General features: G+C 46.0%; 1 protein-coding gene across 1 annotated transcript; it reads left to right on the plus strand.

Moving 5' to 3' along the window:
* Positions 1-921: 921 nt before the first annotated feature.
* On the plus strand, positions 922-12,225 carry LOC101153370 (collagen alpha-1(I) chain). The gene is made up of 6 exons (XM_055391618.1): positions 922-978; positions 5,925-6,072; positions 6,912-7,003; positions 7,205-9,481; positions 11,534-11,693; positions 11,841-12,225. The coding sequence occupies exons 1-4, from the start codon at positions 922-924 to the stop codon at positions 8,660-8,662; spliced, it is 1,755 nt and encodes a 584-aa protein (XP_055247593.1). The 3' UTR covers positions 8,663-9,481; positions 11,534-11,693; positions 11,841-12,225.
* Positions 12,226-14,939: the final 2,714 nt, after the last annotated feature.

The raw sequence follows: 14,939 nt of genomic DNA on the forward strand, positions 1-14,939 counted from the left end.
TGTTTCTGAATTTTCTCCCCAAAATATTAAGAAACTCAAATGTTTCTCTTTTGTTAAATTTTTTCATTTGCTATTCTCAATTTTAAAATATATACAGCTAAAATGTTAATATTAGGGTTTTCTTTAATATAGCAGAAAACTACATTACTGCTAGATAAATAATTTCAACCTAAATGTAGGTAGCTTTTTAAGCCAGGTTATCATTTTCCCAATACCCAAGAGTCAATGAGGAGACTGATGTTTTGATTTAAAGGATATACTCTCATAATTCAAAAAATAACTCTCCTAGAAATCTGAATATTTGGCAAATGCATTTAAACATAATTCTCTTTCCATAATGACATTGCACTTTTTAAAGCTGAGGAGGAAGCTATGAATGTATTGTGGGCAGAATATACACAAATTAGAAACAAGTACCTGCCTGATCTGCTTGGCAAGTGACTAATCCCTCAACATGTGACGATCCACGCACTCTATGTGAATAAAATATTAGCTAAAAGAGCCCATACAGGCTGGGTGTGCTGGCTTACCCCTATAATCCCAGTACTTTGAGAGGCCAAGGTGGGAGGATTGCTTGAGGCCAGAGTTTGAGATGAGCCTAAGCAACACAGTGAGACACCAATTTCTGAAAATAAATAAATAAATAATTTTTTAATGTAAAAAGAGTCCATACAGTCATGAAGAGTTTATTTCAGACACAAAGTTTTTTTTTTTAATCCCTCATCGAAAGAATCAAAGAGATTATTTATCAAAGTTGTACTTACAAATTCACCTGAACTTGAACCCTGTCTGGATTCAAAGCCCAGTTCCATTGCTTACCAGCTATCAACATGGGCAAACAAATTATTTGTGCCTTAGTTATATCATCTGTCACACAGAAATAAGAGTATCTACTTCATATAGTATTATCAAATAGTCAAAATGAAACTCATAGAAGCAGAGAGTACAATGATGGTCACCAAGGGCTGTAGGAAGAAGGTATTGGAGAGATATTGGTCAAAAGATACAAAATTTCTGTTAAAAGGAATAAGTTCAAGAGATCTATAATCAACATGGTGACCATAGCTAATAACATGTATTGCATACTTGTAAGTGTTCTTACAAAAAAAAAAAGAGTATGTGAGATAATGCCTATATGTTAATTAGCTTGATTAACCCATGCCACAATATATAAATATCATGTTGGTGGGGCACAGTGGCTCACACCTGGAATCCTAGCATTTTGGGAGGCCAAAATGGGCAGATGCTTGAGCCCAGGAGTTTGAAACCAGTCTGGGCAACACAGTAAAACCCTGTCTCTATTAAAAATATAAAAATTAGCCTGGCATGGCGGCATGTGCCTATAGTCCAAGCTACTAGCGAGGCTGGGGTGGGAGGATCACTTGAGCCATTGAACTCCAGCCTGGGCAACAGCCAGATCCTGTCTAAAAAAATAATAATAAAATAAAATAGTTGTTTCCCATAAATACATGCAACTTTTTCTATTTATTTTGTCAAAATAAATTAAAACTTTTTAAATCCATCAGAATCACGAAATGCCAAAATTGGAAAGGCCAGTAGAGATTATTTTTGTCAAGGTCTCTGTTTACAGATAAGAAAACTAAGGCCTTGAGGTGTTGAATAAATTGCTCAAAATCTGTGTTAGAAAATGGCAGAGGTGAAGCCAAGCTCAGGTCTCCCAATTCCTAATCCAATGAGCTTTCTAGACGATTGCAGTGCTTCTCAATTTGCCTGGCCAAAGGACAGCATGGCATTGTTAAACATACTGGAGACTCTGGCTCAACAGGGCTTTGGAAGGGTCTGGGAATCTCTAATTTTAACAAAAGTTCCAAGCAGTTCTTAAAGTTAGTCAAGTATAGGAATCACCTGGCCTCCTTAACCTGATGGTGCAATCTGACCACTCAGCTACCGTCAGTTTCTCTTAATAAATTGAGGGACTGGGATTAGAGGGGGGTGCGGGCCACACAGCCACCAACATCCTCTCTAGCATGTGGTATGTGTCAATGAAAGCAAATCTTATGCCAATTTCACCAAACATTTATGAGTAGGTCAGGCACAAAAACAGCCATACAACCTATTCTTATGCAGTCAGTCAGGCACGGTGGCTCACACCAGTAATCCCAGCTCTTTTGAGAGGCCAAGGAGGGAGGATCGCTTGAGCCCAGGAGTTCCAGACCAGCCTGCACAACGTATGGAAAACTCATCTCTTTTTAAATTAAAAAAAAAAAAAAAGAAGAAGAAGAAGTGCAGTGAACACTCTGTCTTTAGAACTCTGACAAGTGCCTTGCATTCTGAGGAAGAAGCAAAGATATTCTGACACCAGGACCAGCCAACCCTCTGGTTAGGTGAGGGGACAGTCTGTTGTGAGGTATGAGAATGCGTCTCAACACCTAAAATACTCCTCAGAACTATGAGCCTACTGTGTCTGCCAAATTCTCAGTCCTGTTTATGCAAAGACTGTATTTGCAAATGTACAATGATAAATATGTACAATTATTATGTATCAATTAAAAAGTAATAAATGTGTATAATATAACGTGGCCTTCCCTCCTATCTCACAAGGTTTTTAATCAAGTAATAAATATGAATGATACTTTTTCAATCATAAAATAGTCTCAATTATAAAAAGAAACAAATTATGAACTTCGAAAAGTTCACTGTGCTAAGTAAAAAAAGCCAGGCACATGATTCCATCTGTATGAAATGTCCAGAAAAGTCAAATCTATAGAGGCAGAAAGTAGATCAGTGGTTGCCTAGGAATGGGAGGGTTGACAGGAAATGGGGAATAACTAGTTATGAGTATGGGGTTTCTTTTGGGGTGATAAAAATGTTCTAAAATTGTGGTAATGGTTGCACAACTCTGTGAATACACTAAAAACCCCTAAATTGTACACTTTTTTTTTTTTTGGACACAGAGTCTTGCTCTATCTCCCAGGCTGGGGTGCAGTGGCGCCATCTCGGGTCACTGCAATATCCACCTCCTGGGTTCAAGTCATTCTCATGCCTCAGCCTCCCAAGCAGCTGAGATTACAGGCATGTGCCCCTGTGCCCAGCTAATTTTTGTATTTTTAGTAGAGACAGAGTTTCGCCATGTTGGCCAGGCTGGTCTCGAACTCCTGGCCTCAAGTGATCGGCCCATTGGCCTCCCAAAGTACTGTAATTACAGGTGTGAGCCACCCCACCCGGCCAAACAGTATGCTTTAAGTGGGTGAATTGTATGGTGTGTAAATTTTATTTCAACAAAACTATTTTTAAAGAGAAAGAAAACCCAATCACACAGGGCTTAAAAATAAAAACAGGGGCCAGGCGCAGTGGCTCACGCCTGTAATCTCAGCACTTTGGGAGGCCGAGGCGGGTGGATCACGAGGTCAGGAGTTCAAGACCAGCCTGGTCAAGATGGTGAAACCCCATCTCTACTAAAAATACAAAAATTAGCCAGGCATGGTGGTGGGCATCTGTAATCCCAGCTACTCAGGAGAATGAGGCAGGGAATTGCTTGAACCCGGGAGGTAGAGGTTGCAGTGAGCTGAGATCGTGCCACTGCACTCCATCCCGGGCGACAGAGTAAGGCTCCATCTCAAAAAAATTAAAATAAAAATAAAAAAATAAAAACAGGACTATTTGATCGAGTGTCTATTGATTTCTGCTTAGCAAAGTCTGTTTTGATGTTTACAGAGCCAAGATGTAACTATTCACATTGCTGGCTGTTGTCACTATTTTCCATGAGAACTTACTGTGTCAGCAAAATTAATGAAGTCTGACTTTTACAGACAGGAGCAGAGATTGGTGGTTAAGTACTAAACATTAAAGGCAGAAAGTTTACATTTTTATTTTTGTAAAGTAATTGTCTCGATCACTTACATTGGTAGCAGTATTGTATTTTTAGTATTGTATTTTTGTACTTGTACTTAGTATTGTATTTAGTACTGTATTTTTAGTAGGGACGGGGTTTCGACATATTGGCCAGGCCAGTCTTGAGCTCCTGGCCTCAACTGATCCACCTGCCTCAAAAGATCCATCCTCCTTCCTCCCTAAGGTTTTTATAGTTATTCTTCCTGACAGTAAGCACTAAGTCACTAAGTATTAATTCAATTCAAACATCTATTGAGCTATCACATCCAGGCATTGTTCTAAGCTCTAGAAAAACAAAGACTCGGCCATCCTGGACCTCAAAGGTCCTGCTGTCTGGCAGAGGGGTGCAGAAGTCCCCTTGGTAAATGTGGTGATCGAGGTGAACCAATGCCATGGGAACAGCCCCTCAACCTGGGGGTGTCAGGGAAAGAAAGTAGGAGTCTTCAATGAACAGAATAATAACATGCATTCTCCCCAAGGCATGACAAAAAATTATTTTGGATAACTTTCTACCCATGAGATTTTGAGGAATGGCAAACTTGATGAAATACCTCTCAGGATCATTGAGGCCAGCAGGGCCAGCCCACAGGACTAAAATACTGTCTCTGTATTGCAAAGAGTGTTTATACATTTTTTAAAATTGTTCCACTGACATTCTCACATCCTTTCTTATGGTAGAAAGCTATTACTGGTCACTGAAATATGCTGTCCCCAACTGCTAGAGGCTTTTGGTAAACTGCTGGATTCTGTTAATTGCTCCTGGGGAGACTCATTAAATGGTTTATCTGACAAGAAGGGTGGAATTAACGGTCACAGTTATCCTTAGGACTGTTTAAGGAACATATCTAAACTTTGCTCCCCATTTCCACACCTTTTTTTTTTTTTTTTGAGACAGTCTCGCTAATTTTTGTATTTTTGGTAGAGACGGGGTTTCGCCATGTTGGCCAGGCTGATCTTGAACTCCTAGCCTCAAATGATTCACCCACCTTGGTCTCCCAAAGTGCTGGGATTACAGGCATGAGCCACTGTGCCTGGCTCCACACTCTTCTAAAGGGAAGGAACACAGGCAGTGGGACGACAGGCGAGACAATCAGAAGGTTTGGGCTTCAGGCCCGGATGTGTCATTACCCACAGCCTAACCTGGGGTGAATTAACTGCAATGCTGTTGGACTGGATTTCCTCTCTGGGTAGGAGTTCACGAAATGGATGGCCTTTACGGTCAATTCCAAGTCTAAAAGTCTAGCCATCCATACTAATGGAGTATGATATTCTGAAGACCTGCCTAAAATGGCAGAACAACTTCAAACTGTAGTTTTTACACAGGAACAAGGTTTGAGGCATTGTTTTAAAAGAATCCTAACAGATGGTAATGCATAGGCATTTCACTGCTTTTAAGCATATAAAAAAGCAAAGTGTGTGAAGGTGAAAGAAACCACAAAAATTAATGTCTTGATAGTCAGCTTTCTTCTCTACATGTACATTTATACTCAGGCATAATTACATTCAATAAAAAGCCTTCTTGCATGATTACTAAAAAAAAAAAAAATGGGGCCACGTGTGGTAGCTCACGCCTGTAATCCCAGCACTTTGGGAGGTCGAGGCAGGTGGATCACCTGAGGTTGGGAGTTAAAGACCAGCCTGACAAACATGGCGAAACCCTGTCTCTACTAAAAATACAAAAATTAGCCGGGCGTGGTGGCGGGCGCCTGTAATCCCAGGTACTCTAGAGGCTGAGGCAGGAGGATTGCTTGAACCCAGGAGGCGGAGGGTGCAGTGAGCTGAGATTGCACCACAGCACTCCAGCCTGGAAGACAGGTATGAAATCACAACCACTTAAGATTCAAACAAACTTGTGAAAAGTTTTGAAAAGAGTTATTTCAGTTACTGTAATTAGAACAACCTTAGTTAATACGGAGAATTTGGGGGATTTCTGGCTATGGACAGTAGCCTATTGGGGCATATGTACTAAAGAACAGAGAAAAGTGATACATTTAAATGTAAAACCAAACTAGTAAAGGAAGGAGTTCTTGACCTTCAGGGAGTTTCCTCTTGTTTTTTAATTCCCACAATAGATCAGTTCACCTATCAATCAGATCTCCCTCATCACATTCTTTGTCAAGGGTAAAATTCTGGTTCTCCCACGTACCTACACCCTAGACAGAAAACGCATAGAAGCAACTCGTGATTGCCGCGTAGACCATGACATCCTACTAGGACAGTGTATCCTACCATATGCATGAAGTCATCACTCACATTAAGTAGATATATTCTGATTATGTCAACAACCTTATGAGATCACTTTGATTCCTCCCCACTGATTTTTTTTTCTTGGAGGGGGAGGCTCTCCCAGGTTGGGAACTGTCCACAATTCATATGAATGTGTTGACGGCACAATCAAAGAGATGAACGCAAAAATGTAAAACTGCCACAAATTAATTATACAACCTGGAGAAAGATGTATTATAGCAAGCAATCTCACTGAAATTAAATAATTGAAAATTTTGAACTCTTAGGCTGTAAGGTAGTTAAAATATAGCTAAGTTTTTCTAGCTAGCTGGAAAACGAGCTATTCGAGATTGCATATGAAGTGATTCTAGGAGAAAAAACTATTTCATCCAGAGCTGCTGAAATCTAGGCGTGTGTTACACCAACATCTCTCCTCCCACCCAGCAACCCATCGACCATCTCCAATTTATTCTTTACACTTAGGATTACGACCAAGTTCACGTACTTAAAAGGGAGAAACCACAGAGACATCACACTGAAAGTTTCTCTGCTTTGGGCCAGCAGGAAATTCCAGTTGCTTCATTCACCGGAGCCAGTTAAGCTGCTGAAATGAAATGGATCATCGGAGAGATCACTATATCAGGACATAGACTTGACTTTCAGGGTTGGAGGAAGCCGGACAAAGATGAATGGGATTCAGAGCCTGAACTCAAGGTCAAGGTCTTCTGAATCACAAAGAGCTGGTGGGTCAGTCTGGGAGAAGAAAGAAAATTCTGCGCCAAATGGGAAAACCCTTAAAGTCTGCATAGTTTTGCTTGTCGGTAAGAACACAGGTAGGCGGCGGGAAGAGAGGTGGCAAGCAGCCCCAACGCTCGCCGAGATCCCCAGTGTTTTACAAACGGATCGTCCTGAAGTCTCCAAAACTGTAACTACTATATGCCCAAATTTATATTCTCCCCTGGCTTTTCCAACAGGCTACCTGCCTGTGACCGTTTTCCCACGACCTTGGCTCCTCCTCTGTCTACAGCGCCCCGGGGTCTCCCAAACAGACAGACACAGACAGACAGAAGGAGCAGACAAGGGGACTGTCCAATTCCCACCCTCCGCGACCACTCTCTCGAGGTAGCCAAGACCCTCCAGGAGTCCGAGAGTCACAGAGCGCTCTGCGCCCCTGCCACCTGCCCAGCCTCCCGCTGGGGTCCGGCAGTCCCCACTGGAGACCCCGACATCGCGGGGCTCCGCGGCCCCCGTGCCGACCCAGGGCCGCCAGGGGGCGGGCGGGAGCAGCTCTCCGGGTGCCTCCCCCGCCGGTTCCCCTCCCCCGGCCCGCCGGCCACTCACGGATTTTCACTCGGCGGTGGTCCAGGCGCGCAGCGGCGGCTTGCAGGGCGTCGAGGCGGCGGTGCAGCGCGGCGGTGCGGTGGCCCAGCGCGGCCGCCTGGCCCTCGAGCTCGCCGAAGATGTCCCCGGCGCAGCGCGACAGGTCGGCCAGCTGCGCCAGCAGGCAGCCCAGGGCATGCGAGCTGACCTGCTCCAGCGAGCGGAAGAGCGGCGCGCCCGCAGCCCCGGCCCCCGCCGCCTCGGGCCGGCGCAGCCGCGCGGGCTCCAGGGTCCTCTGGTGGAAGGGCATGGCGGGGGCGGGCCGGCGGCGCAGGATCCCTCAGTCCGCCCCCCGTCGGCGCGGGGCGCCAGCCTGCATCCAACACAAAGGAAGTCCCGGGCAGCGGCGGGGCGCCGAGGGAAGCCTGGCGGCCCCTGCCCGCAGGGGAGAGGCCGGGCGGGCAGGAAGGACGGACGGACGGGCGCGCGGGCGAGCGGGCACCCGGGCGGCGCGGGGCAGGACTGGGGTCCGAGCCGCGGCTGCCTGGCGCCCAGCGTTCCTCCACCCGCAGGGCTTCGCGGGCCGCGCGGCGAGAGGAAGTTCCAGGGGCAGCTCTGGGCGGCGGCGGCCGCGGCGGCGAGGGGAGCCGCGAGTCCCGCCGAAGTTTGCAGGCGGGCAGGAAAGCGCCGGCTGCTCCTTCCCTCCCTCCGGATTGGAGAGGGAGGAGGAAGCGAGGGAAGTGCCGCCGACACCGGGCGAGAGGGAGGGGAGGCGAAAGAAAGGAAAGGGGGAGGAGAAAAGGGCCGGCCCGGGAACCACCTGCGGCTCCCGCGGCCGCCGCGCCCAGCGCCCGCAGCCAGTGGCGGCCCCGGCGCCTCAGCGCACCCTACCGGGGCGGGCGCGGGCTCACAGTCCCGGGACGCCCACGTCGCCGCCCCAACTCCCCTTGGCAGTCCCCGGGCGGTGGGGCAGAGCCCTCGCCCGCCCCCCGGGCCGGGGTGGAGCGCAGTGCGGGCGCCGGGAAGGCGGAGGCACCAGGACGGCCGCGGCCAGCTCCGCTCGCTCTGCTCACCTGCGCCCCTGCCCACGGCGCTCCGCAGTCAGGAGCGCCCCGCCCCGCGGGGAACGCCCCGGGCCCCTCGGGGTCCCCCGGTCTCTCCTACTTCCCTTCTGGAAGGTGGCCAACACTTCTGGGCCGCCCGGGTGGACCTCAAAGAGAACGTCTTTAAATGTCCAGTGGCCAAGGGTTCTGTAGCCGACTAGGAGTCAGCGTCCGAATCGGAACAACTCAAGACCTCTTTTCAGGGGGCGTCCAGTGTTTTTTTCAGCAAGGTGACTCCCCCTGTGGCTGCCTGCTACTACAGCTGGAAAGGTCCAAGCTGAAATGTGACTAATCTGAGTTTCTTCCACCAAGCATGTTAGTTAGGGGTGGAGGACTAGAACCTAGAACCCTGAATTCGAGCCTGGAAGATATATAAGCCACATGCTATTGAGATCGTGGTCATGGGACACCCGCTAACACAAACCTTCTGGTAGGAAGTATTTGAGAAGACTGGGTCCAATATCCCCAAGCTAAAATCCCACTGGCCTATCGCTGTGTTTGCTCAGAAAAGGAATCTGGGTTCTTTGGTTTCTGCTTTCCAGTTGACCCTGGTTGCTCCTCTGTTTTACAGCATTTTGGGAGTCAGTCTCCCAGAGCAGCGCTGATTGTAATGAGAAGCGCGTTCCCTCTCTGGGGGACAGGAGCAGTGGGAGACAAATGGGCCTGGGAAAGAGCTCCTCCAAATAAAACTTATTAGACAGATACGGGTTATGGTGTTGGTGGTGGTGGTGGTGGTGTTTTGGTCTTTATCCTGTTGTACAGCGCCTCATTTTTTACAATGTGGGCCAGTAACTATTTCGTATCACCTACTCTGACCACCTTCAGGGTTGTTATGAGGCTCAAAGGAACTGCTGCTGTGAAAAAACATGCTTTGCAATTTATGAAGCACTGGATAAACATCAGGAACGGTATAAAAGCATGCTGCTTACTCAAGAAATACTAGTTGAGTGCCTGTGTGTTGGGCACTGGCTAGAGATAAGGTAATGTGCAAAGCTGGCTCTGTCCCTGCCATCATGAGACTCTCGTGTAGTGGACCATGCATAACATTTTTAAATTATATACAATATGGCCGGGCGCCGTGGCTCACGCCTGTAATCCCAGCACTTTGGGAGGCCGAGGAGGGCGGATCGCCTGAGGTCAGCAGCTTGAGACCAGCCTGGCCAACATGGTGAAACCCCGTCTCTACTAAAAAATACAAAAATTGGCCGGGAGTGGTGGTGGGGGCCTGTAATCCCAGCTACTCTGGAGGCTGAGGCAGGAGAATCGCTTGAACCCGGGAGGCAGAGGTTGCAGTGAGCCGAGATCGTGCCGTTGCACTCCAGCCTGGGCAACAGAGCCAGACTCTGTCTCAAAAAAAAAAAAAAAAAATTACATACAATATAATTTGCCTATTTAAAGTGTATAACTCAGTGCTTTTTAGTATATTTACAATGTTGTGCAAACATCACCATAATCACTTTTAGAACATTTTAATCACACCAGTCTCAAAAAAACAGTTCTCTTTAGTACTCAGTTCCCTCCCTCCCAAACCATCACTAGCCAATTGCAACCACTCATGTGTCTATGGATTTGCCCATTCTAGAGGTTTCATATCAATGAAATCATACATGTGTGATTGTTTGTGACTGGCTTCTTTCACTTAGTGTGATGTTTTCAAAGTTTATCCATGGAGTAGCATGGATCAGTTTTGATTCTTTTTTTAAGGCTGCATAATATCCCATGGTTTGGATATGCCACATTTTGTTTATCCATTCATCAGTTAATGGACATTTGGGTGTCCACTTTTTGGCTATTATGATTAATGCTGCTGTGAACATGTGTGTACAAGTTTTTGTGTGGATGTGTGTTTTCATTTCTCTTGGGTACATACCGAGGAGTGGAATTGATGAGTCATGGTGCCAATCTGTTTTTCCGAAGTGACTGCACCATTTTACCTCCCAACCAGCAATGTATGAGGGTTCCAGTTTCTTCACATCCTCGGCAGCACTAATTTTTATGTCTTTTTTATTACAGCCATTCTAGTGCGTATAATACCTCATTGTGGATTCGATTTGCATTTTCCTGATAGCTAGTGATAATGAGCATCTTTTCATGACTTTATCAGCTACCTGTTTATCTTCTTTGGAAAAAGATAACATTGTAGAAATGTCTGTTCAGATTCTTGGCCATTATTAAATCAAATTTTTGTCCATTTCTTATCAAGATGTAATAGATCCTTGAATATTCTAGATACCAAGTCCCTTAGGTGTAACATTTACTTCCTGATTGCTTTAACAGTCTATTGTGGGTTTTTTGTTTTTTGTTTTGAGATGGAGTCTCGCTCTGTCACCCAGGCTGGAGTGCAATGGCAGGATCTTGGCTCACTGCAACCTCCGCCTCCTGGGTTCAAGCGATTCTCCTGCCTCAGCCTCCCGTGTAGCTGGGATTACAGGTGCCTGCCACCACGCCCAGCTAATTTTATATTTTTAGTAGAGATGGATTTCACCATGTTGGCCCGGCTGGTCTTGAACTCCTGACCTCAGGTGATCCACCCACCTCAGCTTCTCAAAGTGCTGGCATTACAAGCCTGAGCCACAGCACCCGGCCCAGCATTGTTCTTTAGTTTATTCCCTCTTCTATTCCCTTGAGACTTTCCCATTGGTTTGAAAAGAATTATGATTTAGCCACATAAACTAATAAAAAGAGAGCAAGCATATTTTTGTAAATTTGTAATCCTGGGGCAATATCAATAGAATTTTTTTATAAAATGAATGATTTCACTACTCCAGAAGCGGAATGTAAACTCTATACATAACCAGAACATGGAATTAACAGGACTCATGGGTGTATCCATAAAAGCAACTGAATTTTTAGTCTTCTGCTGTCCCGTTAATAATCTGTTCCATGAGGATAGTTCTTCCTCTTCCACAGAATGAAACTCAGGCAGTCCCATAACTTTTTTATTCTCTCAGGTAATAGAAAATCCTGTTACTTTAAGAGGAAAAACCCTGCTCTTAATTCAGTAATTCAAATCTTGTCCCCTTCCCCAACAGGGTCTCCTATGGACAGAAGTGCGGGCAAGGAGCTTTGTTCCTCCCCGATGTCACCCTCCCACAGCCCACATGCTAGCAGGCGAGAGAGGGGTGGAGGCCGGCAGTAAGGCATGTACTGAACTGGACCTCTGGTGGAATGGCATCACCCACGCTGGGCTTGGTGGGTATTTGAAAGTGACTCTTTCGTGAACACTATTGTGAGCCCTCACTGGGAATGTTTGGCCATGCTTCCTGACGCTGGCAATGAATTTTCTCTAGTTGCTTATTCTACCCCAACCTTGGTTTTCCTTCTGTCCCCTCCATGCAGACTCTTACCATCAGGGTCCTGCCAACCCTTCAGTGAGACTTTTTCCAAAGAATCCCTTTTAAAATGACCTCAAGCTGACCTTCCTGCTGCAGATTCCACATATGGTATCTGAGACTCACACAGTGTGGTTGGAAGATAGCACAGTGACCTCCCAGGCACAGCCCTCTGCCAGCCCTCCACTGGCTGCCCTAGGATGCTGGCCTTCCTCCGATGGGAGTTGGGCCCAGTCTGCTGTCAGCCAGGAGAAGCCAGCAAGCTCCCTGCGAGGCCTGGAGGAGCCCTTCTCACTCAGCTTGGTGTTCGATGCCAGTGCCCCCGCCCATTGTGGGGTGAGAGTGGGACTCTCAGCACAGCCCTGTCAAATAAATCCTCTAAAGCCCTCTTCCATCTGCAGTCACTTGAGTCTTTTGTAGCCTGTGTGATTGAGCATCTAAGCAGTCCTCAGCTATTTACTTTGAAATTTCGTAAGTGATTTTGGTGTCTGTCATTTCTTGATGCATCAGTCACAACTCCCCATCTAACATCCCATTAAATAATATATAAAACAGAACAAAAACATTGTGCCAACTTCTTCCAAGAAGAATTTAATGTCACTTCCTAAGTTAAGCAGTTGGGCCCTGTCCCGTGACTGTTCATCTCTGCTCAATAGTCATCAAGAGCTGAGAAAGAAGAAAGGAGCCCTGGGGGCCTAAGCTGTGTGTGTGTGTGTGTATGTGTGTGTGTGTGTGTGTATGTGTGTGTGTGTGTGTGTGTGTGTGTGTGTGATTATGAGAAACACTCTCCATTCTGTTTTTCATTAATATCTAAAGGGAAATTCTATTAAATCAATTCCAAGACCAAAAATTGTGGACATTTGTGTGTTTTTTAAAGACACTAAAAACAAGTGGAATGTACAGATAGACTATATTATTTCCCAACTTTTTGATATATAGTACAAATTGTTCCTGAATTAAAAGTCTAATGATTGATACATTTTTTGTATTATCTTACCTGCTAGGGAAAAAAAAAATTGCCATGATGCGAAAAAGATGCAACAGGCACCATGGGGTATAGCGTGTAGCAGTCTTCTGTCCATGAAATAGTGTGGTTTATATGCAGGATTAGCCAAGTGGTAGAAACCTCAGTCCAGCCAGTCTGGAGACTAGTAAACCAAAAAGAGACTTTTCTGCTTCTAACGGACATAGGCAAGTGGTAATTTCTCACCAAATTAAAAATAACACTGGTCTTTGATTAGCTAGAGAGATCTTCTTAAAATGCTTATCTGATTGTGTCCCCCTCCCTCAGCTCAAAAATCTGTAAAGCTTTTCCATTACTTTTTGGATTAACAAAAATGAGGTCCACAAAGCCCAGAGAGTGTTGTCCCTACCTTTCTCTCTAGCCGATTTCCTGTCTCCCTCCTCCTGTACTGCCTCCCCCACCTTGTGATCCAGGCCATATGGATTCAATGCCTCCTCCATTCTCCCCTCTCTCTCTCCTTTGTTCAGTCAGCTTTTCAGATTTTGGTTCAGATGTCACTTCCTTGGCCAAACTTGCCCTCCCCTCCCAGGCCAGAGCAAGTCTCCCTATTCTAGACTACTAAACTTTTTGAACATTTAAGTGTTTCTATTTATATATTTATATAATTTATTATTATCTATATTAGGGCCCTGAAAAGAAACAAATCAACTCAGAGGGTTCAACTAAAAGAACTTAATGAAGAAACAAAAACCAGAGGTGCTGCGGCACTCAGGAACTAGCAAGAGCAGGAAACCTTTATGAATCCTTGGTTCAAAGGGGTAGAAGGGAGCACCACCTCGATTCCCCACCCCAGGAATGGAGTACTCATCTACTAGCAGTTGGAAGTGCCAGGACCAAAAGGTCTCAACTAAATTCTTCTCTGGGACCTGTCCTTGCCTAAGGGGAACTTCCTCACCCAAAAGCATGCCCCCTTTCCCTGGGGCAGCCTCATGCAATGACTGGTCTGTGCAGAGGTGTGAAGATCCAGTTCACATGCCCCAAATTGGGACAACTAACTACAGGGCCATCCTAGCCCACTCTGCCCAATCCTGATCCTCTCACTCCCCCACCCCAAGTGGTCATCCCATGAACGCTCCCCAGCTAACCTCCTATGGGCACAGTATCAGGGGCTGCTTCGCACAGAACCTACCTAGAGAAAGGCCAAGGTAAAGAAAGTGTCACCCAAGCCCTATAAGGGCTTCCACTTTGGGCAAGCAGTGAGTAGGAAAAACAGATCTCCACCTCTCCCACTTCTCTATTTCCTGCCTGGACCTTCTATTGGTGGAAGCCATTGGGCGACATAACCCACAGGAATCAGCCTTCTGGGGTAAAACACAGCAGAAGATAGATAATAGTGGGGAGAAGAGGGTAGAGACAAAATTTCCCCTTGGTAATCTGGTAGTACATACAGTGGCAAAAGAAGCCCCAAATAACTAAGAGTCTTAGCTTCCAATTTAATAGAACTATGGCTATTGATATAGTTTGGATGTGTGTCCCTGCCCAAATCTCTTGTTGACATGTAATCCCCAATGTTGGAGGTTGGACTTGGTGGGAAGTGATTGGATCATGAGGGCAGATATCTCATGAATAGTTCAGTATCATTCCTTCGGTACTATCCTGACAACAGTGAGTGAATTCTCACAAGATCTGGTTGTTTAAATGTGTGTGGCACCTCGCGCCCTAACTCTTGTTCCTGCTCTGGCCTTGTGATGTGCCTGCTGCTCCCTTCACCTTCCACCATGATTGTAAGCTTCCTGGGGCCTCCCCAGGAGCTGAGCCCAGCATCATGCTTCCTATACAACTTGCAGAACCATGAGCCAGTTAAACCTCTTTCTTTATAAATTATCTAGCCTCAGGTATTTACAGCCATATGAGAACATCCTAACACAGCTATGTTCTCTAGTAGAAGGCTCGTTCCTTCTTTGTTAACAAGGACTTCCAATCAAAAGCCAGCTGGCAAGGGAACCTGAGGAATGCTGCGTAACTCAGCCTTTTCAGACATGAAGTATGGAGGAAGAGGAGGAAGACAGCATGTATTAGGTTGGTGCAAAGGTAGTTGCAGTTTTTGCATTGTTGAAATTTGCTATTTGATATTGGAATACA

Source organism: Gorilla gorilla, chromosome 5 (genome assembly GCF_029281585.2).
Source record: "Gorilla gorilla gorilla isolate KB3781 chromosome 5, NHGRI_mGorGor1-v2.1_pri, whole genome shotgun sequence".
Classification (NCBI taxonomy): Eukaryota; Metazoa; Chordata; class Mammalia; order Primates; family Hominidae; genus Gorilla; species Gorilla gorilla.